This window comes from Chinchilla lanigera, unplaced genomic scaffold (genome assembly GCF_000276665.1).
Source record: "Chinchilla lanigera isolate Chin_1 unplaced genomic scaffold, ChiLan1.0 scaffold00034, whole genome shotgun sequence".
Classification (NCBI taxonomy): Eukaryota; Metazoa; Chordata; class Mammalia; order Rodentia; family Chinchillidae; genus Chinchilla; species Chinchilla lanigera.
This window is the reverse complement of record NW_004955435.1, coordinates 13,253,733-13,278,491: the sequence shown is the minus strand read 5'-3', so window position 1 is coordinate 13,278,491 and position 24,759 is coordinate 13,253,733. Positions and strand designations below refer to the sequence as shown.

Below are 24,759 nucleotides of genomic sequence, written 5' to 3'. Positions count from 1 at the left end.
TTGTCTGCGGCAAGCTTAGTCATGAGTCCATCCCAGATAACTCTACTCCACAGCCTCCTGGATGTTTCTGCCCTCTGCAGCCTTCCTCAATCAAGCCCATGAGGAATCCCTCCCCTACCCATGACTAAATAAAAAAGCTGGCCCTTCACATGTACAAGCCCACATTTTTATTCTTCTTCGAACAGTTTCTCCCATACCTTTAGTGGGTCAGTCCCTGTATTGTTCCCCCTTAGGCTGCAACCTAAGTCCTAATGAAGCCTCTTTTGGATGAGTTCATTACGAATAGGTATATTTTTGCCTATTTGTGATTTCCATCTTGAGAAGGCTGATCTTGTATACTAAGAGTGTGTGACCCCAGAGGCCACTAGCACCAAAAGTGGCCAGCAGGTGGGGCCTGTACCACTGAGGGAACTAGCAGCCTGAGGATGATGACAGAAAGTAACAGGGTGCCTCCTTCTTTGACCACTGGAAGTTTCCAAAGGCCTGTTGGTACCTGCTGGCTCTGGCTGCCAGGAGAGTGGTAGAGAGCTGCTAACAATAAGAGGGCATCTCTGTTGGCACTGTAAGCTCAGGGTTGTTACCACTAAAAATAGCTATACTTTGCCTATTCATGATTTCTATCCAAATTGAGCAAAAGATCCCTCATCTTATTGGTGACAGGACCACCTATGACTTCCATAGGGACATATGCACAGGTACTGCCCTCTTGGTAGCACCTGCCCCAGGTGTCCCCTCCTTTCTTCTTAAACCACTCTGCCCTCCTGGACTCCCAGAGATCACCAGCAACCCCCATCCAGTCCCTCGGCCATTTGCTCCTGACTTTCCAGGCCTCACATCTGCGGCTCACCCTCAGGCCCAAGTTCTCTGCTCTTCATCTACACACGCTCCCCAGGTGGGCTCACTCAGCCTTTGGCCCCTGGATATAACTTGTGCATTTAACAGCTCCCAAACGCCTATCACTGTCTCCCTAGTGAACATTTTCCCTCATCCCTGAGGAGTCCTTTATCTCATGGCTTGGGAAGCTTGTGCTGCAAGCACCTTTTTCCCTTGAGTTCCCAATTCAAGTTTGCTCCTTCTTTCCCAACACAACGAAGCCATCTATGTGGAACTGAAATTTTTCATCCTTCTGCATCCCCCTGACCTTCTCCTCACTAAATGTCACCATAACCCACTTAGTTGTCCAAGACAAAAGTCTGAGCTGTCCAGAAGTCTTCCTTCCTCCTCACAACCCTCGGGTCCATCCACAGTGCATGGGTCCATTCCCCTGCAGCAGCATGTCTCCATGTTCACCACCTTCCTGCTCTCCAGTCCCTGATGTGCTCTGCCATCACTGCAGCAACTGCTCGCCTTCACTGCAGTGTGCTCTCCCCATCACAGCCAGAAAGGCTGTCTAACAGGTAGGTCACGCTGTGCTGCTCTTCTGCATAAACCTCAGTGTCGTCCAACTGTGCTTGAAGACAGTTCCTGGCAGGACCGTGCACTCTGCCCAGTGCCCTCTCCCCTTAGTCATTCTGCACTGGCCACCCTGGCTTCCTTCCCAGCCATGAGACCTTTGCCCTGCTGCTCCCCTTTCCCACGTCCTCCCCATCCCTCTGTCTCAGCTCCGATTTCCCTGCCAGAGTCATCTTCTCCAAGTTCATGCATCCAGATCACCTTCTCACCCCTATGCTCTCATCCACATCCCCCTTTTAATGTCACTTAGCAGGGCTCTGATTTTCTATATGTGCGTTTGTTTCTTCTACCTCTGGAGCACAAACTCCACAAGCCAAGGAAGATTCCACAGTCAAGAGGAAGGCAGGACCAGAGGCAGGGGGCAAGTGAGGGACTCTTGTACAAAGAGAGGCAGAGAGTTTCATAGGGGCCTGAAGAAAGCAGAGGATGAGAGGAGGGTGGATCTATACACCACCTTGCTGAGGAAGTGGGACTCTCGGGAGGGTGGCAGATCAGGTATGGGGCCTTCGGAATGGCTCAAACTCCTGCTGAAACACAACCCCTGCACTGCCATCTTTGGCTTCCCTGGACCAGTCCAGCAGATCTGCCCTTTTCCCCCTAGCCAGTACTGTCCTGCCAGCCTGGATTCCAGGGATTGGAGCCTAGCAAGAGGCCTCCTCACCCTGCGCTGGTGTGGGCCTGTGTGTCCTGCTGAAACACACAGCTGGGTACTGGTGCCTTCACTGAGATGGGGATATGGGAGAAGAGGTGGAGTTGTTTTGAGGTTCTCAGGTACCTGTGATCCTGCAGGTGTGTCCCAGCACCCAGCACGGTGCCTGGCAGGCAGGAGGGCTTGGATTCCACACGAAGCTCTGGAATAAATAAGATTTCCCAACCTTTGTAATCTCACAAGTTTAGGGAGCTACTCCCTGAGTCCTACTTCTTTCTCTTCCCACTGGAGTCCCAGCTCCTCAGGCTTCACCAGGATTGTTTGGGCTCTTGGAGCTTTGTGCAGAAGCATCGACTACCAAATCCTCAGGAGTAAGTGACTGAGCCTTTCTATCCTTCCTGACATCTCGCTTCCATGGGGGACTTTGCTCTTGTAGACCTCCCCAAGGCCTGGCACCAAAGAAGCTACAAAGGGTGGATCTAAGGAGGTCCACCTGTGCCTAGGCACCCCTAAAGGATGCTGCAGGGTACCAGATGCTGAGGATGCCATGGTACTCATCGTTTCTCTGCCCAAAGTTGTCACATGGATCCCTGCCGTGGGTTGAGCCCCTGTCCCTGCCATCTCTGTTATGCTCACACTGGCCTGTGGAGAAAACAGGGCCTGGCCTGCACTGGGTAGAAATAAAGTACTGGCTAGGCACCCAAGCCAAGAGTGACAGTAGGATGTGACGGTGTCCTTGATGGGGGTGGGCCTGACTTGTGGGCAGAGGCAACAAAGAGATGGGTGTCTGAGCCTTAAAAAAAAACAACAACAACAAGAAAAGACAAGAGGCCCTGGGATCAGGATAGCCAGGGAGATCAGGAGGGCCGGTCCCATAAGATCATAAATAGGTGTTGGTCAACAGGTACTTGACCCTTGGAGCCACAATTTGGCTGTGCAATGGACTTTTCCAGGGGCCCACACCAGCGCAGGGTGAGGAGGCCTCTTGCTAGGCTCCAATCCCTGGAATCCAGGCTGGCAGGACAGTACTGGCTGGGGGGAAAAGGGCAGATCTGCTGGACTGGTCCAGGGAAGCCAAAGATGGCAGTGCAGGTCAGGTCCTAGACTCTATGGAGCTCTCCATCACAGATCCAAACCCCAGCAGGGTCGGATCTGTCTCATAAGGATCGATTCCTACAGTTTCCCCTCCTGTCCCTCCCCTCCTGTCTTCTCTGATTTCTGTTTATATGTAGCCTCCCTCATTGTCCTGTGTGTTCCCAGGGAGCCTGGCCAGCTCAGGTTGCCAAGGGAGATGTTTAAATAAAACATAGTACAGTGGTAGGTAGGTTCTTGAATATGAACAGAAGGAGGCCTCAATTTCCCATTTTTGCTGAAGTCAGCCAGGTATCCACTAGGGGCCTGGGGCAAGGAGTGGGGTGGAGGAGGAAACAGACTGGAAGAGCACCAACAGGAATGAGTTGGTGGAAGGCTCCTTGCTGGATGAAAGGGGACAGAAGAAAGGATAGAACAAGGTGAACCCTGTCATAAAGAAATCTCAGCCCTCCATGGATGGCCATGGTGGTCTTGTGCCCCCAACCCCTTTTCTCTGACAGGTCCGTGTCCTACTTACATACACTATCTGGGTACACATGCTCACATGCCCATGGGTGCAGCAGACATGGACACACAGCACATGTGCCAGCCCGCAGCTTCCCCCACGCCTCCAGCTGACCTGTCCCCTGACCACAGAACCCGGACTCCCCACACTGGATGGCTCTTCTTTCTGCTCCCCACCTCAGTGCCTGACAATAATCAGGGGCCCCAGAGGAGGTACCCACAAGGCATAGAGGGCTGAGGGCGGTCACACCTAAGGTCAGAGGCCATCAAGGAGGAATCTGAAAAGCAGGGGTCTCTGGTTAAGTTCCAGGAACCAGCAGAACAGGCACTTCCTGTCCAGCTCAGTGCTGGGTGGGTGGTGACCTGGGAAGCCTCTCCACCTCCCGGAGTCCAAAGAGCACAGGTGTGGCTGCCTCTTGAGCCTCATCACCACGGGGCCTGCCTGCTCTCCCAGGGCCACCTGCTTGCCAGCAGGGCTCTCCCTGAGGCAGCAAGCAGAGAAGCCGCTGCCCTTCCACCACCAGCACCTGACCACCGGCTCAAACACCAGCCCCCTTGGCGAATCACCTACCAGATCACATTAGCAACCAGGTAAGGGCCTGTCTCTCGGGGAAGATCAGGGCCTGATCCTGCTTCAGGGGACCCCAGGGCAAGTGGGGGCAGTGTAGTGTCTTCCAGGGCCTGGGCCTGTCCAGTGTAAATCCAGGGAGGGGCTTAAGACTCAGCTGGCAGTTGGTGGGCTAGGAAGCAGAGCAAGGAGCTCCGGAAGTGGTTTTGGTGTTGTTGTTTTGTTTTTTTTGTTTTTCTCCGGTACCGGGAACAGAACTCACGACCTTGCGCTTGCCAGGCAGGCGCTTTGCCGCTGAGTTAAATCCCCAGCCCCTCCGGAAGTGGTTTTGGGATAGTTGCCCCGGCATCTGTGACACAAATACCCCTTCCCTGCTTCAAGCTCCTACATTTGGGGAACAAATGGGAAAACAGGGCTGGCAGAGCTTCCCATACTCCAAGGGGTTAGGTGGGCCCAAATCAGCCTCCCTCCCTTTCCAGGGGTCCAGGCCTTTGGCAACAGCCATTTCTCCACAGACCCACAAGGATCCAGAGGGACTATTCTGGTGGGGGATTCAAGGGGACAAGACTGCTTTCTCTTCCGTGTCTAGAATCAGGAAGTGAGTGTCATACTCACACCGGGGTTGGGGGCAGGCACAGGCTTCTAGGATTCCTTCTTGAAGAAGAAAAGGGTCCTTTCAAACAAGGGAACAGAGGTCCAGCCTCCTTCTCTATGAAATCTTATAATTGTCCACTGGAGATTCATTTCCCCAATCAGAGTCTTATCAGCTCCTCTGTAACTATTTTCATAACAGTCCTAATAAATGGGTGTGGGTGCTGTCTTATACTTTGCCCAGGATATCCCAGGGTTCTGCACATCTGGTGCACTACGGAAAGGTATGGAGACCCACAAACCAACACCAATTCATGATGCATACATTCCTCATTTAGATAACACATACCACTGACTCACACGCATGACTAACACCCACTCTGCCCCACACATACACACACACCACATTTCATTCCATTCCATTTCAACAGACAAACGCTCTAGACTCAGTCAGTGCCAGCCCACTCCCCAGTAATAGGGGTACATTTATATATATAAGTAAAACATGGTGTGTGCAGCCAGATGGGTCCGGGTTCATTCTCTATTAAATAATCATGGTGACTTCAGGCGTTTTGCCCACTTTGAGGGTCAGAGTCCTAGGACATCTAGTAACTAAGGCTAACAACAGTATTCATCTCATAAATTTGTCGTGAGGGTTAAAAGAATTGAAGAAGGGAAAAGTCATAGAATAGTGCATAGTACAAATGGAAGATGCTGGCGACTGAGGGGCTGGGGATTTAGCTCAGCGGCACAGCGACTGCCTGGCAAGTGCAAGGTAGTGAGTTTGATTGCTGGTACCAGAAAAAAAAACAAAAACCAAAAACCAAGAAAAAAAAAAAAGAAGATACTGGTGACTGGACAGAGTGTGTTCATCAGAGGCTTCGAAGTGTCATGGCGCTGGCCATGGGGATGGCTTCACTGTTGTTGTCAGGGAGGAATGTACAGGGTCAGGGAGGCACTCAGAGGGCTCTATGGGCAGACTGGTGGCCAAGGAGAGCTTCGTCAGGGAGGAGGTCCATGAGCTAGATTTCAAAGGCTGAGAGAGAGAAGGTCTTCGAGAAAGAATATATAAACAGAGAAGACAAATAAACCGAGACATTTGCCAGACACTTGGGGAAATGCAGATCACCCACAGGCCCTACCGAGCTCCCTCACAGACAGGTGAATGCACGTCCTTCTCTGAGAATGTCCTCAGCTTAGGGGCTAGCATCAGCTTCCTCCCTCCCCGCAAAATCAAAGTGGGGCTGAAGAAGGCAGGAAAGCTGCCGAGCCTTCTGTCTGCCCTTCAGAAGTGGGTGTAGCTCATTCATCTGGCATCTTTCACAGCATGCCCAGGCCATAGATCCAAATAATGGGAGGCCCAGGGCCTGTCTTGTGGTCCAGCTGAGCTGTGGTCTCCCAGGCCCTCCTGTCCCTAGCTCAGGACCTCTAGGAACAACTAAGTTGAAGCGCTCTCTGGGTGAGGTCACTGCCTGCAGATGGTTCTGGAACCAGGGGCTTTGTGCCTGGTCCCAGAGGCTCTAGGTGGGAGCAATAGCAGCTTTCTGCCCGGATGTGGCTGGTGCTCATCTTCCTAGCTCTGACGGCTGTCCTCGGTTCTCTTGGGGTTTTAGGGAGCTGTACTCAGCAGCATCAACATGTCCCGGCCCAGCAGCAGAGCCATTTACTGTAAGCTTCCCCCACGCCCTCTTCTCTGCTCACTCAGCTCTTGGCTACACTGAACTCCCTGCCGCTCCCCCTAGCCTCTGACCTCTTCCTCCCCATGCTGACCACTCCTGCAATCGTCTAAACTTCTCCTCACCCCTCTGGCACTTCCCGTCCCTGGTTTTTTATCCCACAGTGCACCGGAAAGAATATTCCCAGAGGCTGACCTCAGAGCCCACCCTTCTGCAGCACAGGGTGGAGGTGAGTACCTCTGGGGCCTCAGGTGGTTTCTGACTAAAACTAAGAGTTCCTGTGTGGCCACAACCCTCCCAAAACACAACATGCATGGCCCTGCTGTGGAAACCAAGAGTCTGACCTGGCCAAATTCTGTGGACTTGGTTCCAAAAAGTCTAAAGCCTAACTGAGCACCTGCTACATGCAGGGAGGAGGAGGGGTGGCCAAGCAGGGGAGGGTGAGGGGGTAGATATCTGGTTCCTAGATCGAAAGGGGTAGCAGAAATTTAGGTCAGGAAGCACCTAGAATCACCCCACCCAACCCCATTTATTTCCTTACCCACCTCTTGCTGCACCCATTTCCACAGTTGCTCTTTGCTCAGGACCAGGTATGGCTAGAGAAAGAATGGTACGAGGGCTGCAGCCCTCCAGGGTTTGAGTGGGCCATGTGGAAGAGGGGGGTATGTCTGAGACTGAGCTCTCTGGCAGGCTGCATTACTAGAATGGAGTCTCTGGCCCTGCCCAGGAGGATGATGACACTTCCAGGTTACCTACCAGATTACCTTCCAGTTACCTAAAGGGGTGTCAACAGCACACTGAACGCAAAGCACAGGCTGCAAGGGTGTGGCCAGAAAAGCACACATCACTGAGGATGTGTTGGGCCACAGCACAGGGTGTGGGGGAGAAACTGCCCTCACCTTGGCCGTCTCAGGTGTTAGGACTGCAGTGGAGACAAAGCAGGGCGTGACACTGGGGCGAGATCTGACAACGCCATAAGGCAGTGGAGATAGGGTCCCTCAGCTCGTTGGGGAGAGGTCAGGAGTATTTGGCCTTTTTTGAAGCTGTTGGTGAACTGGCTTCACTGAGGCCCAGCGAGCAAGAGAAGACCCCTTCCACATGATGGGATGCCAGGGTCCCCTGAACCGCCAGCAGCGTGGAAGTAGGGAGAGGACCTGGCTCTGCGCTGGGATGGAGCACTGAATGGCAGAAGGCAGACCGCACCCCCTGGAACGGAAACCGGACTGAAAAGGGGGCAGCTCGTGATGGCAGCATGTGGCTGGGAGAAGGGAGGATGCCTACAGAATGGTGGATAAGGACAAAACCCACCGAATGATAGGCTAGCGGTAGACAAGGTCTTGAGTGGAGACAGATCCCTGTGATCTTCGAGTTAGAATCAGAGGAGGGGCTTGATCCTCTGGAGAGACCCAAGGTGCTGGATTGCCCAGGTGGGAAAGACTTCTGGCCGTGGAGAGCAGTATGACAAAGGCAGGGAGATAGGAATGCTGGGTCACTGATGAGGAAGACCTGCCTGAGCGGTCAGCTCCCAAATGCAGCCAAGGAAGCCAAGGACAGACCTGAGGTGCCCCCTCCTCCTTAGGAATTCAGGCATCATTTGTTGGGTGGTTCTAGCCCAGCCACCTCACAACTGTCCATCCTTTGGAGTCCTAAAACTTCTCATGCAGTACCTCAGATGCAGGCCTGGATACCCCACCCCTAGCCCAACTGTTTCTACACTGGCCCTCACACTGACCTTAAAGGGTGCCCCACTGGAAGCCTGGGACCTCCAAATACGGGGAAGAAGGACATGCATTCCTTCTCTTCTGTCTTTCCCCTTGGCCTCCCACACCTGGCACTCTTTCTCCAAACTCTTCCCATTGACCCTCTTCCTCTCCCTTTAGCACCTGATGACATGCAAGCTGGGAACACAGAGAATCCAAGAGCCCAAGGATGTCCTGCAGAAGCTACAGGAGATGGACGCACAGGGCCGGGTGTGGAGCCAAGACCTGATCCTGCAGGTCAAAGAGGGCTGGCTCCAGCTGCTGGACATTGAGACCAAGGTCAGCCCTCTCACGAAAGCCAGTGGTGAGCCTTACACAACCCAGGCTCCTCTACTCCACTCCTCCATGGCCAAAACAATAGCCACCCCTCCCCACATACAACACACACAGGCATAGGAAGGAACAGGGGCTGGGGCTGGGACAGAGGCACAAGAGTCAGGTGGATGGCACCCTCCCCCAGGCCACCAGAGGGCAGGGACGACCACATCAAGAGCTCCCAGAAACTAGACCCGGCTCTCAGTGGCCTCACACTTAACCTGTCTGCTTGACCCAGGAGGAGCTGGACTCTTACCGCCTGGATAACATCAAGGCCATGGATGTGGCTCTCAACACTTGCTCCTACAACTCTGTCTTGTCCATCACTGTGCAGGAGTCTGGCCTGCCCGGCACCAGCACTCTGCTCTTCCAGTGCCAGGAAGTAGGGGTGAGTGGCCAGGAGTGGGGTTCGCTGACCATCTCACACACACACACACACAAACACGCACCCCAACCTGCCTGACTGCTGGTTCCTCCAGGCACAGCGGCTGAGGACCAGCCTGCAAAAGGCCCTCGAGGAGGAGCTGGAGCACAGGTAGGCAGCCTTTGCCCAGCCACATGTGAAACCTCATAGCCTAGGCCTCAGGGAGCCAGACCCTGACTTCCCCACACCTTGGGGAACCCAGGAGCCCCGAGCACAGTCAGCCAGGCCTAACACTGAGGTAAAAGCAGGGCAGAGATTGGGGATGGGGAAAAGACTGGGCCCACGAGGCACTGAGGACTGTCCCCGGAGACTGCTATTGGACCCAAGAAGGCCTGGGGACTAGGCAGATGAAGCAGAATGGAGTCTGGGAAGGTCCAGATACAGAGCAGGGAGCAGGGGTGGGATTTCTGGGGAGAGGACTCTCTCTCCCAAGAATCTCTTTAAAGACACATTCTTCACCATGTCTTCAGCAGACCTCGATTTGGGAGCCTTTACTCAGGCCAGGAGAAATGGAAGGGACCTCCTCTGGAAAGGCCTCTCCCTACGGAGCAGGCTCCCCCTCCAGAGCGGGATTCCCCTCCAGAACAGCCCCACCGAATGACCCCAGAGCGCAGTAAGTTTGAGATTTGTGGGCAGGTGGAGAAAGTTTAGATCAAAAGTCAAAGCAGCTCCGGGCCCATGATCCGCTTATATTGCAGACATCCCACCACCCCCGAAGCCTCTGCCACACTACCCTGCTGCCCAAGAACCAAGCGCCTTTGCTCTGTCTCCTCCAAGGCGGTCACCATCCCCTGAGAACCCAGGGAGGGATGAGGTAACTACACATGGTTTTGGGCTTGCTGAAGCTTTCTGAACCTGGAGTAATGGAGGACAGGAACCCTCTCACTCTTCCAAGAAGACTAGAGCCCCAGAGCAGCCAGGGAAAGCTCGGGCTGAGAAGGGACAGGGGAGCTTGGTCAGACCCAAGGCTGGGTCTGAGGTGGGGGTTTGTGGCAGGTAGGGGGCGGAGGCAAGATTAGGAGTTCCAGCGTGATCCTAACTGCCCACTCACGGTCATGGGTTCTTGGGGCTCAGGAAGTGCTGAACCATGTCCTAAGGGACATCGAGCTATTCACAGGAAGGCTGAAGGAGGCTCAGGCAAAGGCCAGCCATAAGAAGAAGAGAAAACTTGGAAAGAAGAGCAAGACTCAGGGGGGTGAGTGCTAAGGGCCAGGGGAGAGGAGTGGGCTATCTTGGGATGATCTGTGACCCTGCCTTTGCCTCTTCTCCCGCAGGGATAACCCAGGAACAGTACATTGACTGCTTTCAGAAGATCAAGTACAGCTTCAACCTCCTGGTCCGTGTCTCCTGCAAGTCCCCAGCCCTCTTCCCCTGCTCTCTGCCCATCCCCAGCCTTTCCCTTCTCCAACAGCTTCCCCTCCTCCTGGCACTTTTGGAGAAGGCCATGCTCCCAGCCAAGGCATAAAACAATTGTGGGGTGCTGGGGTCCTGATGAAGATGTCATAGGATAAAAGGCGGTGACAGACATTACCCTGTGTCCTCAGGGGAAGCTGGCCATCAGGCTTCAGGAGACGAGTGCCCCTGAGTTCGTGCACATTCTCTTCCAGACGCTGAGTTTCGTGAGTAAGGGGAGCATGGGATATCTAAGAGGGGCAGGTGGAGGTCAAGAAAGAGCAAAGGAAGGATCAGAGGCTGGGGAAGGGGACAGAAGGAGGCTGTGAGGTCTGCCTCTTGTTCAACCCAACACAAACTGGACCCCCAAAACTCCTACCTGTGGTACATGGCACCCTCTAACAGACTTGGTGAGCTGGGGTCAGAGCCAAGGGCACCCGCGCTCTAAGGGAGACCAGCTGGAAGCATGGTAGCAGGGCTGAAGACTCTGGACCCTTTCCCACTCCATCTGGCCTAGGCTTCCTGATGCCTTCTATCCCTCCCCCAGATCCTGACGCAGTGCCCTGAGGATAGCCTCGCAGCTCAGGTGATCTCACCCCTCCTCACCCCTAAAGCCATCGACCTGCTGCAGTCCTGTCTAAGCCCACCTGAGAGTAACCTCTGGAAGGGGCTGGGAACGGCCTGGACCACCAGCCTGTAAGTGAAAACAAGGCTTGAAGTGAACCAGGAGTGGGGAGCACGGGGCCAGAGCAAGACACGAGGGGTGTCCAGGTGCTTCCTTATCACCAATCAGAAATATCTCAAACCATTTGGGGCACTGTACTCCACTTTTCATTTGTGATCAGTTTAAAACAAAAAACACACCAATTCTACCCACAACTGAAGGAAGGAATTATCTCAAAAAAAAAACAAAGAAAGAATAATTCTGCCCAGGAAAGTAGAGACACAAACCTGCTAAAATATTTTCTCATTTTAGCAAAGATAAAGTGAAAACTTTGTTTTAATCCAGCCCAGAATTTAAGATTTACTGATTTAAGAGATTCTGTAAATGCAACATCAAAACTATGGCAGCCAGTTGACTACGAGATAGAAAGACAGACCTCAGCCCACTGAGGTGTGTAACTAAAATGGGTCACTAACTGAGATGGGTCTCTGGACACGAAGCCGATCTGATGAGAGCCGCAGGGAGTGGGGATGACACCGGCTTGGATTCGCTGAGCCCTGGGGTCAGCAGGACCATTACAGAGGCCAGGCGGCCAGGCCCCTGGGTGGAGGATGCCTGGCTGTGCGGTAGAACGAAGAGGAGGGAAGTGACAGTGTGAACTGCGAAGCACTCCAGGGGCCACCCCAGAACTTGCTTAAGCAAACATCTGTCTTTTCCATGAGGGAGAAGGGCAGGGCCTCGGGAAACTGTTACATAGAGGCAAATGCAAAAGGGTCAAGAAGGCAAAAAGGTACCTGATATGGTAGTACACTCCTATAACTCAGCACTAAGAGGCTGAGGCAGGAGGATTCCAAGTTTGAGCTCAGTCTGGGAAACTTAGTGAGTCAGTGGGACCCTATTAAAAAAAGAGAGAGAGAGCAAAGGGCAAAGCAATGAAAATCAAGAGAGCAAAGGGTTTTAGAAAGACAGTCAACAGAGAAATAAGCCAGCTTTTCTAGTGAGTCTTTTGCCTAATGATCAGTTCTTTTCAATTCAGTCCATTTAAAGGAGTTTTTGTCTACTTTGTTTAAAGACAGGAATTGGTTCAATACAATGTATTTTTATTATGGTAGAGTATACATACAATTTACCATTATAGTCACGTTAGGTATATAATTCAGTAGAGTGAAGTACATTGACAATGTTATATAACCAACACTAGATCTATTTCCAGAACTTTTTCATTGTCCCAAACAAAAAATCTATACCCATTAAACAATGATCCTCATTACCCGCTCTCCCCTGGTTACCACTATTCTACTTTCTGTCCATAAATTTGGCTCTTCCAGATACTTCATATCAGTGGGATCAGGCTTTGTTTCTCCTTTTTGACTGACTTATTTTGCTCAGCATGTCCTTAAGTCCATCTGTGTTGTAGCATGTGTCAGAATTCCCTTCTTTGTCATGGCTGAATAGATTCCATTGCATGTTTATCCCTTCATTTCTCAATGGACACTTGAATTGTTTATAGCCCAAGTAACCTATTTTTAATGCGCTGTCTCAATTTAATCACTAAATGAAATAACGGATGGATTCTAAGGTAGACCACCCATTTCATAGCAGTGTTCAGTTGCCTGGAACACTGGATTACCAGTGTCCCAGCCCACCGGCTCCTGAGGCTCTGCTGGGCTCACCGTGCCTGTGGGGACAGCTTTGGCATCTGCCCTGTACTGGTAAGGGAAGGAAACAGAGGCTCTACAGTGGATTCCAAGAAAAGGGCCTCAAATATTTTTATTCAGCCACTTTAACACTGAGTAACCATGCTGAATATATCATTTTGTGTTCCAAAATTCAGCCTTCCTTCAAGAATTGGAAACCTTAGGAAAACTATACATGAGGCAAGATCTCACTAAGTTGCTAAATTGCCCAGGCTGGGCCCGAACTTGCAATCCTGACCCAGAGTTCTAAGTAACCCTAAGTGCCATGGTAACTGAGGAGGATAGAGGCCACACAAGGCCACCAGACTTGACGGTCAGGAAATTATCATGGACTCGTTTAATAAAGTAATGGCAGAGGTAGAAATCAGGCTGCAGGACTAATGGCAGAAGCAAAGAAATGCAAGTGTAGGCAGGGCATACAAGCACATTACAGGGCATTTGGTTAGGGGAAGTTTGTAGGGTGACAGATTAAAAGGAATACTAACTGGGTCAAGGAAAGATTAAGCATGTTTGTAAAGCAAAGAGAAGTCATCAATGAAGAAGGTTCAGAACAGGAAATATTTTCTGCATTCCCTCTGAATAAGCATTTATTATCTGCCACCTCTATACCTGCCACGGTACTAGGGAGACAGTCTTCAAGGAGTTTAATAGGGTAAGAAAGACAGGTAGGAAACATGTGCAATACAGCCTGAGAGGAGCAACAACCCAAGGATTTCCCAAGTTCAGAGGAATCCTGATCTCTGCACAAGTGAGGTAGGGAGAAGGACTTCCTCAAGGAGGTGAGTGGGCACCTGGCTGGCAAGTAGAACTATCCATGCATTGCAAGCCAAGCCCTGCTGGTCGGCAAGGGGGAGGCTGAGAGGTGAGTGTGGCCCATTCTAGTGCCAACCAGAGCAACCCTGCCATGATGTGTCTCATCTGGAACAGTCCCATACACTGTAGCTAGAAAGAAAGAGATCAGACGCTGGGATACTGCCAGCAGGTTAGAAAAAATACTGCACTGGACTCCAAGGGGTCTTCTAGCCCTAACACTCTGGGTTTTACCACCTTAATTCTCACCCTTGAGCTGGGTGATGCAGTGTCCACCGTGCTCCCAGGGAGATGCTGTATCTGCGCTTTGTGGACAGAGAAGCTGGCCCTCAGACGGCTGCACCATGGGGTTTGTTCATGCTCAGCTGCCCCTGTGTGGTTGTTCTGCAGCCTGTCCTCTGAGCACATGGACCACATTCCCATTAGCTAGAAGATCCCTGAAGCACAGAGTGATATGGACTCAGCTCTTTCTGTCCCCACAGGGTTGACTGGACAGGCAATGAGCCCCCGCCCTACCAACCCACATTCTCGGATGGCTGGCAGCCTCCAGAGTCCTCTTTCCAGGTAAGACATGCTTTGGCACAGAGCCCCACCCAAAACCCTGGTCTCTGACCAGTTTCTGCCTTCCCGGTGCAAGCCATCATTACATGACAACCAAGTGGTGGGTGAATAGGTGGGGTGAGTACCTGTGTCCATTGCTGTGGGGTAGTAGGAAAGGGACAGGAGGCAACTGTGTGGGAGTAGGCTGTGGTCTGATAGCCCATTCCCTATCACCGTGCTGGCTGCCTCCTTCTCTCACTCACTCTCTGTTCTGTCCCTTACAGGCACCCGTAGGATACCAGGACTCTGTTTCCCTCGGGTATGCCTTGAGCTTAGCAGAGACTATGCAGTCATGGGGAGGGGGCAGCGCTAGCTGTTCAATCTCCGGATGTCTACATCTCAGAGACTCTCTGGGCTCCCTTTTAGCCAGATACAGACATGTGCAAATGCACCCCTCCCTTACGTTGTGTGATCAATTTTGTACCCTCCTAGGCTCCAATCCCTTCTTCTCATGGTGCTGCCCACACATGCCTCTGATTTCCCAGAGCTCGGGTAGAAAATATTCAAAGCAAAGCTCAGACATAGAAAATTCCACTGCTGGAAATGTCTACAGAGCCCTCCTATGTGCAGAAAGCCCCACCCCAAACCCCACCTAACACCTCTGCCACCACCCTGTAAGGGAGACAAAAAGTCAGCACTAGGCAGCAGTCAGGGGACATGTGGGGCTCCTGGGCTGGGGCTGGGCTCAATTTCGGAGGCACATTCTCTAGCCTTCCTATCTCTGTTTCTCATGGCAGACGTCCTAGATTAAACAGCACCCCACACTTTGCTGAGGATGAAATATATAACCAGGGCCTTCAGCCTGAGGACCCCAACCACCGTCCCTCCAGCCCCAAACCAGTCAGGCCAACTCTGAAAATGCAAGTGCTGTATGAGTTTGAAGCAAGGAACCCACAGGAACTGACTGTGGTCCAGGGAGAGGTGCTGGAGGTAAGGTCTGGGCTTGAGGCTAGAAACGGAGGCAGTGGTTGGTGGGAGCTGCCTGGAGTGGGTAGTATGAACATGGGGCTGCCTGGGTGGGTGGCCAAGAGAGGAAAAAGGAAAGAGAAAAACCTGAGGTGGTGGTGGGGGGGCAGCCTTTCCAGGTAGGGGAGGGGAGGCTGACTAGACAGAGACTGGGGTGACTGAGGTGATGATTCTTGGCAGGTTCTGGACCAGAGCAAGCGGTGGTGGCTGGTGAAGAACAAGGCAGGACAGAGTGGCTACATTCCCAGCAATATCCTGGAGCCTCTGCAGTCGGGGGCGCCTGGGAGCCAGGGCCAGTCATCCCATCGGGTACTACCCAGTCTGGGCTATCCAGAAGCCATATGTCCTGGGTCAGAGATGGGGGTGGGGAGGACTTAATGACAAGTGGTGGTGGGGGGCAGTCTTGGCTTGATTTAGTCAGTATTACTGTATGTTTACTGGGTGTCAAGTTTGTCTTAGGGCCAGACCAGAGAATAAGACAGGGCCACTGCTCGACCAGAGAATGATGAGATAAGATAAGTGATTTGAGGGGACCTCAGAGCAGGGACATGCATATTGGGATCTGTGTGTGCCTGTGAGATGAGTGGCCTCTGATTCCCACCCCCACCCCCATTCTAGGCGCCAATGCTTCGACTTAGCTCAAGGCCTGAGGAGGTCACAGCCTGGCTGCAGGCGGAGAACTTCTCCACTGTGTGAGTGCCCCTCCCCACCAGAACATTCTCTTCCAGAGCATTTCCTCCAAACCCAGAGTCCTGGAATTGGTTGAAGCCAAACAAATTTCCTGCACTTTCAGATACCCCTCTCCACGAACCTTCCCATAACCCCCAACCTCCAAGCCCCCAAAGCCCCTTCTCTACCCAGATACTCAGGCCCAGCATCTTCTCACTCACCAGTGGTGATTTCTGCTGGTTTTGTTCACAGCACGGTAAAGACCCTTGGGTCCATGATGGGAAGCCAGCTACTTCGCATGAGACCTGGGGAGCTGCAGATGCTGTGTCCCCAGGAGGCCCCACGGATTGTGGCCCGGCTGGAGGCGGTCAGAAGGACGCTGGGGGTGAGAACATCCTGGGGTCCTGGCCCCCACTGGAAAGGTCTAGTCCTACCTGAGTGGGAGTATAAGTGCTAGGAGGCAAGCCAGCAGCCCCAGCCCTGGGTGGAACTGAGGGCAGCAAGTACTGGGTAGAGGATTTTCCTCCAGGGTCTGTCTTCCTGCATTCAGGTGTGCCTTGGGACTCCAAGCTTATTGGTGGCATGAGGTTTTGGACTCCCTCAACTGGCACCAGCCCCATCTGAATTCTTTTCCTCCATCAGATAAGCCCTTAGACACTTGCTCAGAAACCTCCAAGACCAAGGACTTTGCATTACAAGATGGAATATTTGATACACTTTAGCATCCTGAGACCTCCAGCCCAGCTTACTCAGCAAGAGAGTGAACAGGCCCAAGTGCTGCAGCAAATGGTACCCTTCCTGCTCTGTTGGGAACACTTCACAGTTACTACCTATTTATTTTCCCTCTTTCCTAAGCCTGGCACACTTATGTCTAGGCTTGGCAGGAGTCTATTAAATCCCTCTCCTTCCCAATAAAAGTATCTTCAAGCCTGTCATGTGCCTCCCTTGCAGCTTCTTCTGGGCCTGATGGGAGCCAAAGGCAGGGAGGCAGGAAGGGCTGGGACGCTGGGCATGAAACAGCAATGCTACATCTACCAGCAGGCAGGTTGTCTGAATGCAAGACGGAATTTACTTTGTGACCTGGAGCTGGGCATCAAAACTGGAGAACTACGGTCCAGCTCTCCTTACTATAAGTAAACTCCAAGACAGGGCTCTGATAAGCATCTCTAAGCTTCCCCGTCCACATGTCCTGGTATAGTCCAACCACCCAGCCCAGATGAGGACACAACATTTCACAGCAGAAAAGAGTGCTAGGCTCACAGCTAGCTGTAGGTTGTGGTCATCATGCTGGTGATGATCTAGAGAAGCACTAATAACCAAGTCAGGTTCTCTAGGCTCCACTTAGTAACTTCCTCTTGCAATGTGACTTTTGTCCCCTACTATACAAGATAAGCCAAACGTCAGTTTCCTCTGCAGTTTGCCTCTTCAGTGGCAGAGCGTAAGGAACATTGGACTGGAAGGAAAAAGTCCTCCAGTCAGCTGTGTAAACTCTAGCGAGTCATTCCATTCTTTGGATCACCGTTCTCTTTAATGTTAAGATTTTAGGTTGTCTGTGACTTCTAATAGCTTTTAGTGTAAGTAGCCTACTTTAATCCCAAAACTGTCATAGAACTTCTGCCTCCTCCTAACATGAGCCATACTTTTATTGATTTAATCTACAGATAAGGTTTTATGGATTCAGGAGTCCCTTGAGAATTCTTCTTTTTTTTTTTCCCTTGAGAATTCTTAAAATGTTTCTTTAAGTCTCTCTTAGCTGAATTTGTTCTGTGATCCCACCATTGTCTGAGGCCCCGATTGCCCTATTTTTTAGACTGCCTGTGTCCTTCCTTCAACTTCTTAGCCTCAGAAAATCATCTCTTGTAGCTGGTAATACAAAATAGGAAAGCAAAAAATTTCCCCCACAATATGTAAAAAAAAGAGGTTCTGATTTAAGAGTAAATTTAATTAGCAAATTTGTTTCTCAGAATGGACTGCTGTGTGAAACAGCATTGCAGATACTGGTGATGTGGACAATAAAAGAATTTACTAAGACAAAAGTAAAGATAAAGGCAAGAGTTTATTTAGATCAGAGTTCACTGCCAAGAAGTGCAGCTGGGAGAGACAAAGGGAGGCCTGTGCAGGATCAGCCTTGTTCAGCTGGAGGATGGAGCAGTTTGGAACCAAGGACATGGGAAGCAATTTAGGGAGGATGAAGTAAGTTGTAAGTTTCTAAAAAAATTTGTTTTTCTGAGAACAGTATGTGACTCTGATTTGGGGCCTACACCTCTTTCTGGTTTCTCAGCAGTCCAGATGGAGGAGATATTAACTTATTGTTCTTGGGGCCTCCTGAAGCTGAAGGAGCCCTAAAACCAGGGAAACTCTCCAGGACTAGGAAAATAAAAAAGTTTTTAAAGCTCAGTTTTCCTGTGTTTCACAGAAAAGACTGGGATGAGGTAAGGGGCTATCCAGATAGCTAAGTGTAATGGAACTCACACAAGTAAAGTATTAGACAGAACTTGGTCTGAACCCCAGGTTACCCATGGGAACTCCAGATCATCCAGGCCTCAGTTTCTTTTCCTACACCTACTTCACAAAACTGTGTAAAGCTTAAGTTGGAATAAATTAGTGAACATGTATATAACACCTAGACCATTGCCTAGCACATCGTAGGTGCTTAGTAAGAGCTAGTTTTCTACAGCAAGGTAACTTGTGACCAACCTTGTATTATCTTGAAAGAAAACCCAGGTATTACAAATTTCGGTGTCCCTATGCGATTGCACTTTTCCCCTTTCTTCTTTTAGCAAAATGTTCCTTTAAAAAGTCTCAAGTTTGCTTCCACTGAAGCAATGGGCAAATGTGATTTCCCACACCTTGGCTAGAGTAGTAGGAGCTCAGAGCCCTAAGTGATCACGCTGTGGAGGCCAGGTAGGGACCCTCAGAGCAGCTCTGGACTCCTCCTCTTCTACAGCCAGCTCACAGATCCTCCCCCCTCCCACTGTAGATATTATTATAAGTCAGGGCCTCTTTCCCATTCTCCTGGGCCCTGCACCAACTCAGAAACTGAGTTCTTCCAAGGACTATAGGGGCTTTGTGGCATTTAGGGTTGAGTGTCAACTTGACTGACTTTACGGGCCACCCAGGGGATTGGTGGAAGATTCTTCTGCATGTGTCTGGGTGGTTTGTAGAGGCACAGTCTTGGGGCTGTCTGGTCCCTTGCCCCTTCCTCCCCGGCACTCTTCCTCTGCTCTGCTTCCCAGACACCATGAAGTAAGAATCTTTGATCCACCATGCCCTCTGCCATGATATTTCTACCTGAAAGCCAGCTGACCTTGGCCTAAATCCTCTTAAAACGTGAACCAAATTAAGTCTTTCCTCCTTTAAGTTGTAGGCATTGGGTGTTGTGTCCAGCAATGGGAAAACTAATACAGGCTTCCTATAGATCTTTTCTTCTATGAAGATCACTATGACCTTCACATTGCCAAATCCACCTGTTAATTCTGTCTTCATTTTACTTGTCCTACCGGCCACATTTGATGGAGCTGCTCACTAATGTCTTCAAAAATCTTCATTTGGCTTCCAGGGCACTTGATTTTTCTCCCACCTCACTGGTCATTCCTTTTCAGACTCCTTTGCTGATTCTTTCTCATTTTCCACCTTCTAAATATTAAACTCACAAACCTCCTCTCTTCACTGCTGTTCTCACCCTCATAGTGGCCTCCTCTGCTCTCGGTATTAAACACTGTCTATACAGAGATGGCTTCCTCCATTTGCACTCCCCTCTGCTCGGAGTTCTCCTCTGCCTCCTCCTGCACCCACAACCCCTGCAGCACAATGGCTTGATCCTGCACCTGTTTCAGATCTTTGCTAAGGTTAATATCTGTGAGGCCTATCTTGTACACATTCTTTAAAAAACAAATACCTTTCTTGATGGGGCTCCCTTAAAGACACCCTAACTCCCTATCTCTCCTCTCTGCTTTACTTCTCTCCAAAAAAGGTGTATCATTCTCTTACTACATATTTGCTATATGTTCATTTACTTATATCCCTCTATTAGAAGGTACACGCCTTAGGAACAGAGATTTTTTTCATTTTACTTCCTTACCCCCAGAACCCAAAACAATGCCTGTCCATAAGAGGCATGCTAGTAAATACTACTGTGTAGATGAATGGATGGATGAACCAGTACATGAAAAAAGGCAGTATGTGCCCTTTTCTGGTCAACTCTACACCAAGAAACTAAATTAATTTGCCTAAAAGAGACTGTCAATATCATCCACCTCAACAAAGCATCTACTAGATCTGCACTGTCCAATCAAAGGGTCCCTAGGCCTCCTACTGGGACTGTTCTGTACCCTGTTAGGAATGTGACTGCACAGCAGGAGGTGAGCCAGTGAAGCTTCATCTGTACTTACAGCTGTTCTCAAACATTAGCATTACTCTCTGAGCTCCTGTCCGATCAGGGCTGACATTAGATTCTCACAGAAGTATGAATCCTACTGTGAACTGCACAAGCCAGGGATTTAGGTTGCACTCTCCTCGGCATCATCCCTAAGCCATCCCCAGCCTAAGGTCTGTGGAAAAACTGTCTTCCACAAAGCTGGGCCCTGGAGCCAAAAAGACTGGGGACTACGACCATAGAGTAGTCATGAGTGGCACGTGCTACTGAGCAGGTGAAACGTAGCTAGCCTGAAGTGAAATGTGTACTAAGTGTAATACATTCTGCGTTTTGAAGACAACAGAATACAAAGAATAGAAAATATCTCAATAGTTTTAACATTAATTACATGCTAAAATTATACCAGTTTTGGATATATTGGGCTAAGTAAAATAGTCTATCAATTTACCTATTTATTTTTACCATATACAAAAACAATTTTAACTCACATGTATGGCTCGCGTTACGTTTCTGTTGGATAGCATGATCTAGACTAGACCTCCCCACACACAGAACAGAAAGGAAAAAACCACACCCTTTGGCAGTTCAGGCCATCTGCAATCTGACCCCCATATGCTTTTCCAACCAGATCGCTCCCTCCCCATCACAGCCTCCTAAACCAGCCTAACTTAACAGTATTTGCTGTTCGTTCTATAGGCCCTTGCATTTTTCACCTTCCGGTGTCTGCTTTACCGTCCTCTTGCCTCGAATGCCCTTTGCAGCATTCCCAGTTTCCGCGGCCTATCCTTCCTCAGCGGTTTTACTCTAATGCCCACCTCCTCCTTTAAGCCTTCTCAGATCCACTCTCTGTCCTGACCAGAAGAGATTATCTCTCTCCAAAGTATTTCAGGTGAGACTTTTATGGGTTTGAGTAATCTGGGTTTCTTCTCATTTATGCCTCCCTTCCCTAGCCCTTGACACTCCAAAAAGGAAGTCAAAAATGGAGATTCCCTGCTGGCCGGAGTTGGCCCGCCTCTCAGGGACTGCAACAATCCCCCTCTCTACCTCAGTTTGGTAAATGCAGCACGAATCTCGCTCCCCCTGGACAAAGTCCCTACTGCTTGGGCGTGGATGCTTTTCCCGCCCAGCCTAGCACTACTAAGGAATGTAGCGCGACTCCAGCTTTCAGAGCAGAGACTCAACCTCCCAGCAGTCTCAAAACACCCGCTGTGCCGCGCGCAGGGGGTATATAGGCAGAGAGGGAGCTTGCGCGTGACCATGACGTCGCGCAGAGGGCGGGGTGAGACGGCTGGGGGGTGGAGTCAGAAGGTCACATTGACCACGCCCACTTCAGTGAGGTATAAAGCCCCACTCCCACCCGCGCCGTTCACACTCAACCTCCTGTCCTGGAAGACAAGCGGACGGTTTCATCATGTCTTCCAAGTCGTCTATGGTTCTGGGTTACTGGGATATTCGCGGGGTGAGTAAGTGCCCCTAAACAGCCTCACCGCTCCGTCAGAGACGGTGGCAGAGGTGGCTGGGGCTGTGGGTCAGCGGTCTTCCCTAGAAGCGGCTCTGCCCTCCGCGACCACCGGCACCAACCAAGCTGCGCAGCCTCGGGCCGCCCCCTCGCCCAGCCTCTGGCATCTCTTGGCCCTGCGGAGCGCAGCTTGCCGCTGGAGTCGGGCTGGGATCAGCTTAACGACCGCCCTAGCAGGACAAAGGGGCGCCCCGGGGGCTGGGGGCTGAGGACGTTGGCGGCGGGGGTGGGGCGGGGGTTGGTTTCTGGCGGGTGGGTCTCGCGCAGGCGCTGACCTGCCGGAGTTGTCTCCCCCAGCTGGCGCACGCCATCCGCCTGCTCCTGGAGTTCACTGATACAGCCTATGAGGAGAAGCGGTACATTTGCGGGGAAGGTAAAATTGCTCTGGCGCCCTAGGCCAAGCTGGCCCTCCGATTGGGAGTTTTCTGCAGGATGTGAGGAGAGGCCCCTGGGTATTTTCCCTCTGCCCTGACCCAACCGCATTTTGATACTTAACAAATAGGCTGCAGAGACTAACGGTTAAGCTTTGGAGGCTGGGAATTGGTGTATTGAAACTAAGTCGCTTCTTTAGATTTTTCATTCTCATCACATGGGTTATAAAAGAGATTGGTTCCCACTTCTCTCTCCCTTACAGCTCCTGACTATGACCGAAGCCAATGGCTGGATGTGAAATTCAAGCTAGACCTGGATTTTCCTAACGTAGGTGGATTTAAAAGAACAACAGAAGGAAGACCTTCAAATATATTCATCTGTGCTTTATCCCCTTCTGGTCTCGGAGAATCTAGAATAGAGATTCTATTCTAGATAGTCTCTGGATAGAATAGATTGAATTCAAGAGTGTTTGAACTGGAGAAAATCACTACGTTTTCATTTGCACTAACTTTTAATTAATAAAAGTTAACATTTCCTCTGATTATGAGATAGGCAATAAAAGACAGTTATTAGCTATCTCTGTGACTTTTATAGATATCAGTTATTTTTATATTCTGTTAAATCTGTTGCAGGTATTTTAAATGTTCTTTATAGCCATCACTACTCTGAAGTTATGGTAGTTACATCTCCTTGCTATTCAATGCATTAATAAGTACATATTACTCTATTACACTTTTTCTTTAAAATGCTTTACAATTATGTGTATATAATTTGTATTTGTACAAATAAGCATTTGTAAAATGCTTTACAATTATGTATATATAATTTGCATTTAAAACCCTATTCTGAGAAAGGCCATGTGGTATGCACGTACATACACACATCACACAGATTTAAGGACCCTTGTACAGAACCAGGTGAGGGACTAATGCTACCTTGCACTTATTTTCTTTTCTCTCCTAACACAAGATCTTCTCTCTCTTGTTCACCACTTGCAAGTCTTCTCCTCCACAGGAGAGAGAAGTTGTTCATTGAGTCTGTCCTTTTCCTCCCAGCTTCCTTACCTGATGGATGGCAAGAACAAGATTACCCAGAGCAATGCCATCTTGCGCTACATCGCTCGCAAGCACAACATGTGTGAGTGGGGTAGAGCTGGTTAAGGAAACTCGGCTGCTTGCTTACCTGGGTTGGATGATCCCAAGGGTGATTTGTTGTTATTTGACCTACAGGTGGTGAGACTGAGGAAGAAAAGATTAGGGTGGACATAATGGAAAATCAAATAATGGATTTCCGCATGCAACTGGTGCGGCTTTGCTACAACTCTGACCATGTAAGTTTTTGTAGCAGGCATCAGCTACATGGAATGTCAGGGAAAGAAGCATTTAGGTATTTAAGGGTCATTTTTGCCCCCTTCTGCTGTTGCCTTCTTCCCACCTACCCAATCTCTAAGAACAGCAAACAGAACTCTTATTTTTGTTTGTTTGTGTAATTCAGGTGCTGGCTACTCCTTCATCCTTTCCAAATCCCTTCTTCCCATTCTGCCACCCCCAACTGAAGGCAATGAGAAAAAAGCACTTGGAGAAGTGCTACTAAGTGTTCATCACTGGCCTCTGCTTTGATTAACTATGTAGATGATGACAACAGCTATTCTTGCTTTTTTCCCATCTCCCAGGAAAAACTGAAACCTCAATACTTGGAACAGCTGCCTGGACAATTAAAACTATTTTCCTTGTTCCTGGGGAAGTACTCGTGGTTTGCAGGGGAAAAGGTAAGAAAAGAGAAAGGGAGATTATACTTGTCTATTTCCACAGGTATTTATGAACTCCTGAGACCTGACCATCATATTGTCCTCTTTCTAGCTCACCTTTGTGGATTTTCTCACCTATGATGTCTTAGACCAGAACCGTATATTTGAACCCAAGTGCCTGGATGAATTCCCAAATCTGAAGGATTTCATGTGCCGCTTTGAGGTGATGATGCTCCCTGTACCTTTCTCTTAGAGAGAGATTCACAGGCTCTCCTAGGCCTTAACAGACCTCACTGTGGTAGATGTTTCCCCAATACTAGCTTTGGCCTAAATTATTCAATGGCTGGACACCCCTGGGCCTATAGTCAGGGGAGGGCTTCTACATTCCAAAGAAATGGGAGAAATGTAGAGGCAGGCAACATGTAAATGTTACTGTTTTGGTGTAGACCTGTTGGACTGGGCTAGAGTCTGATGTGCTTACAAAGTTTGGTGTGCTTTTCCCTCAGGCTTTGGAGAAAATAGCGACCTGTCTGCAGTCTGACCGCTTCTTTAAGATACCCATCAATAACAAGATGGCCAAGTGGGGCAACAAGTGTATATGCTGAGCAAGAGACAGAATTGCGCTGCTTTTTTTTCCTGGCGTGTCCCTTGGGGGCCTGTACTCTGTCTTCCCTGCTCTTTTCAATAAATAACACTTCGGTTACTGGTGTCCAGCCAGATTTCTCTTGGGTGTAAAAGACAAAAAAGAGTATATGTAGAGAACAATCAAAATAGGCGTTCAGTCACTGCAACATTGACGTCCCTTTATTCCTCAACTAAGTTCAGGGGCTAGAAGTCCATCCCCAAGCCTTGAGAGTGAATACTAGACATAAAGATATTGCACAGTTTTGACAGAGCAATATTTTAAATGGACATGG

At 50.1% G+C, this 24,759-nt stretch overlaps 2 protein-coding genes across 4 annotated transcripts; both read left to right on the top strand.

Moving 5' to 3' along the window:
* Positions 1-1,374: 1,374 nt before the first annotated feature.
* Positions 1,375-16,762, top strand: Eps8l3 (EPS8-like 3). Of its 3 annotated transcripts, none has more exons than XM_005388899.2 (20): positions 1,375-1,397; positions 4,002-4,288; positions 6,470-6,524; positions 6,697-6,761; positions 8,413-8,571; positions 8,846-8,995; positions 9,087-9,142; positions 9,502-9,644; positions 9,730-9,845; positions 10,106-10,226; positions 10,306-10,367; positions 10,576-10,650; positions 10,971-11,119; positions 14,077-14,158; positions 14,419-14,453; positions 14,932-15,124; positions 15,341-15,469; positions 15,779-15,852; positions 16,082-16,214; positions 16,472-16,762. In XM_005388899.2, exons 3-20 carry the CDS (start codon positions 6,494-6,496, stop codon positions 16,481-16,483), a joined length of 1,785 nt encoding a protein of 594 aa, XP_005388956.2. In that variant the 5' UTR covers positions 1,375-1,397; positions 4,002-4,288; positions 6,470-6,493; the 3' UTR covers positions 16,484-16,762. The 3 variants fall into 3 exon arrangements, with proteins under 3 accessions (XP_005388956.2, XP_005388958.1, XP_005388957.1); XM_005388901.1 differs by lacking the exon at positions 1,375-1,397 and adding an exon at positions 3,426-3,484 and having other exon boundaries at positions 9,505-9,644; XM_005388900.1 differs by lacking the exon at positions 1,375-1,397 and adding an exon at positions 3,426-3,484.
* A 4,764-nt stretch (positions 16,763-21,526) lies between these two features.
* On the top strand, positions 21,527-24,545 carry Gstm3 (glutathione S-transferase mu 3 (brain)). The gene is made up of 8 exons (XM_005388896.2): positions 21,527-21,663; positions 22,021-22,096; positions 22,358-22,422; positions 23,151-23,232; positions 23,325-23,425; positions 23,768-23,863; positions 23,955-24,065; positions 24,349-24,545. The coding sequence occupies exons 1-8, from the start codon at positions 21,616-21,618 to the stop codon at positions 24,445-24,447; spliced, it is 678 nt and encodes a 225-aa protein (XP_005388953.1). The 5' UTR covers positions 21,527-21,615; the 3' UTR covers positions 24,448-24,545.
* The last annotated feature ends 214 nt before the right edge of the window (positions 24,546-24,759 follow it).

Excerpts from the sequence above, each read along its gene's own strand:
- Gstm3 (XM_005388896.2), top strand. The coding sequence starts at position 21,616 with ATGTCTTCCAAGTCGTCTATGGTTCTGGGTTACTGGGATATTCGCGGG. Across the intron at positions 22,423-23,150 it reads TAGACCTGGATTTTCCTAAC|CTTCCTTACCTGATGGATGG; the intron begins GTAGGTGGATTT and ends TTTTCCTCCCAG. Across the intron at positions 23,233-23,324 it reads CGCTCGCAAGCACAACATGT|GTGGTGAGACTGAGGAAGAA; the intron begins GTGAGTGGGGTA and ends TTTGACCTACAG.
- Eps8l3 (XM_005388899.2), top strand. The coding sequence starts at position 6,494 with ATGTCCCGGCCCAGCAGCAGAGCCATTTACT. Across the intron at positions 8,572-8,845 it reads TGCTGGACATTGAGACCAAG|GAGGAGCTGGACTCTTACCG; the intron begins GTCAGCCCTCTC and ends TGCTTGACCCAG. Across the intron at positions 10,227-10,305 it reads GAAGAGCAAGACTCAGGGGG|GGATAACCCAGGAACAGTAC; the intron begins GTGAGTGCTAAG and ends CTTCTCCCGCAG.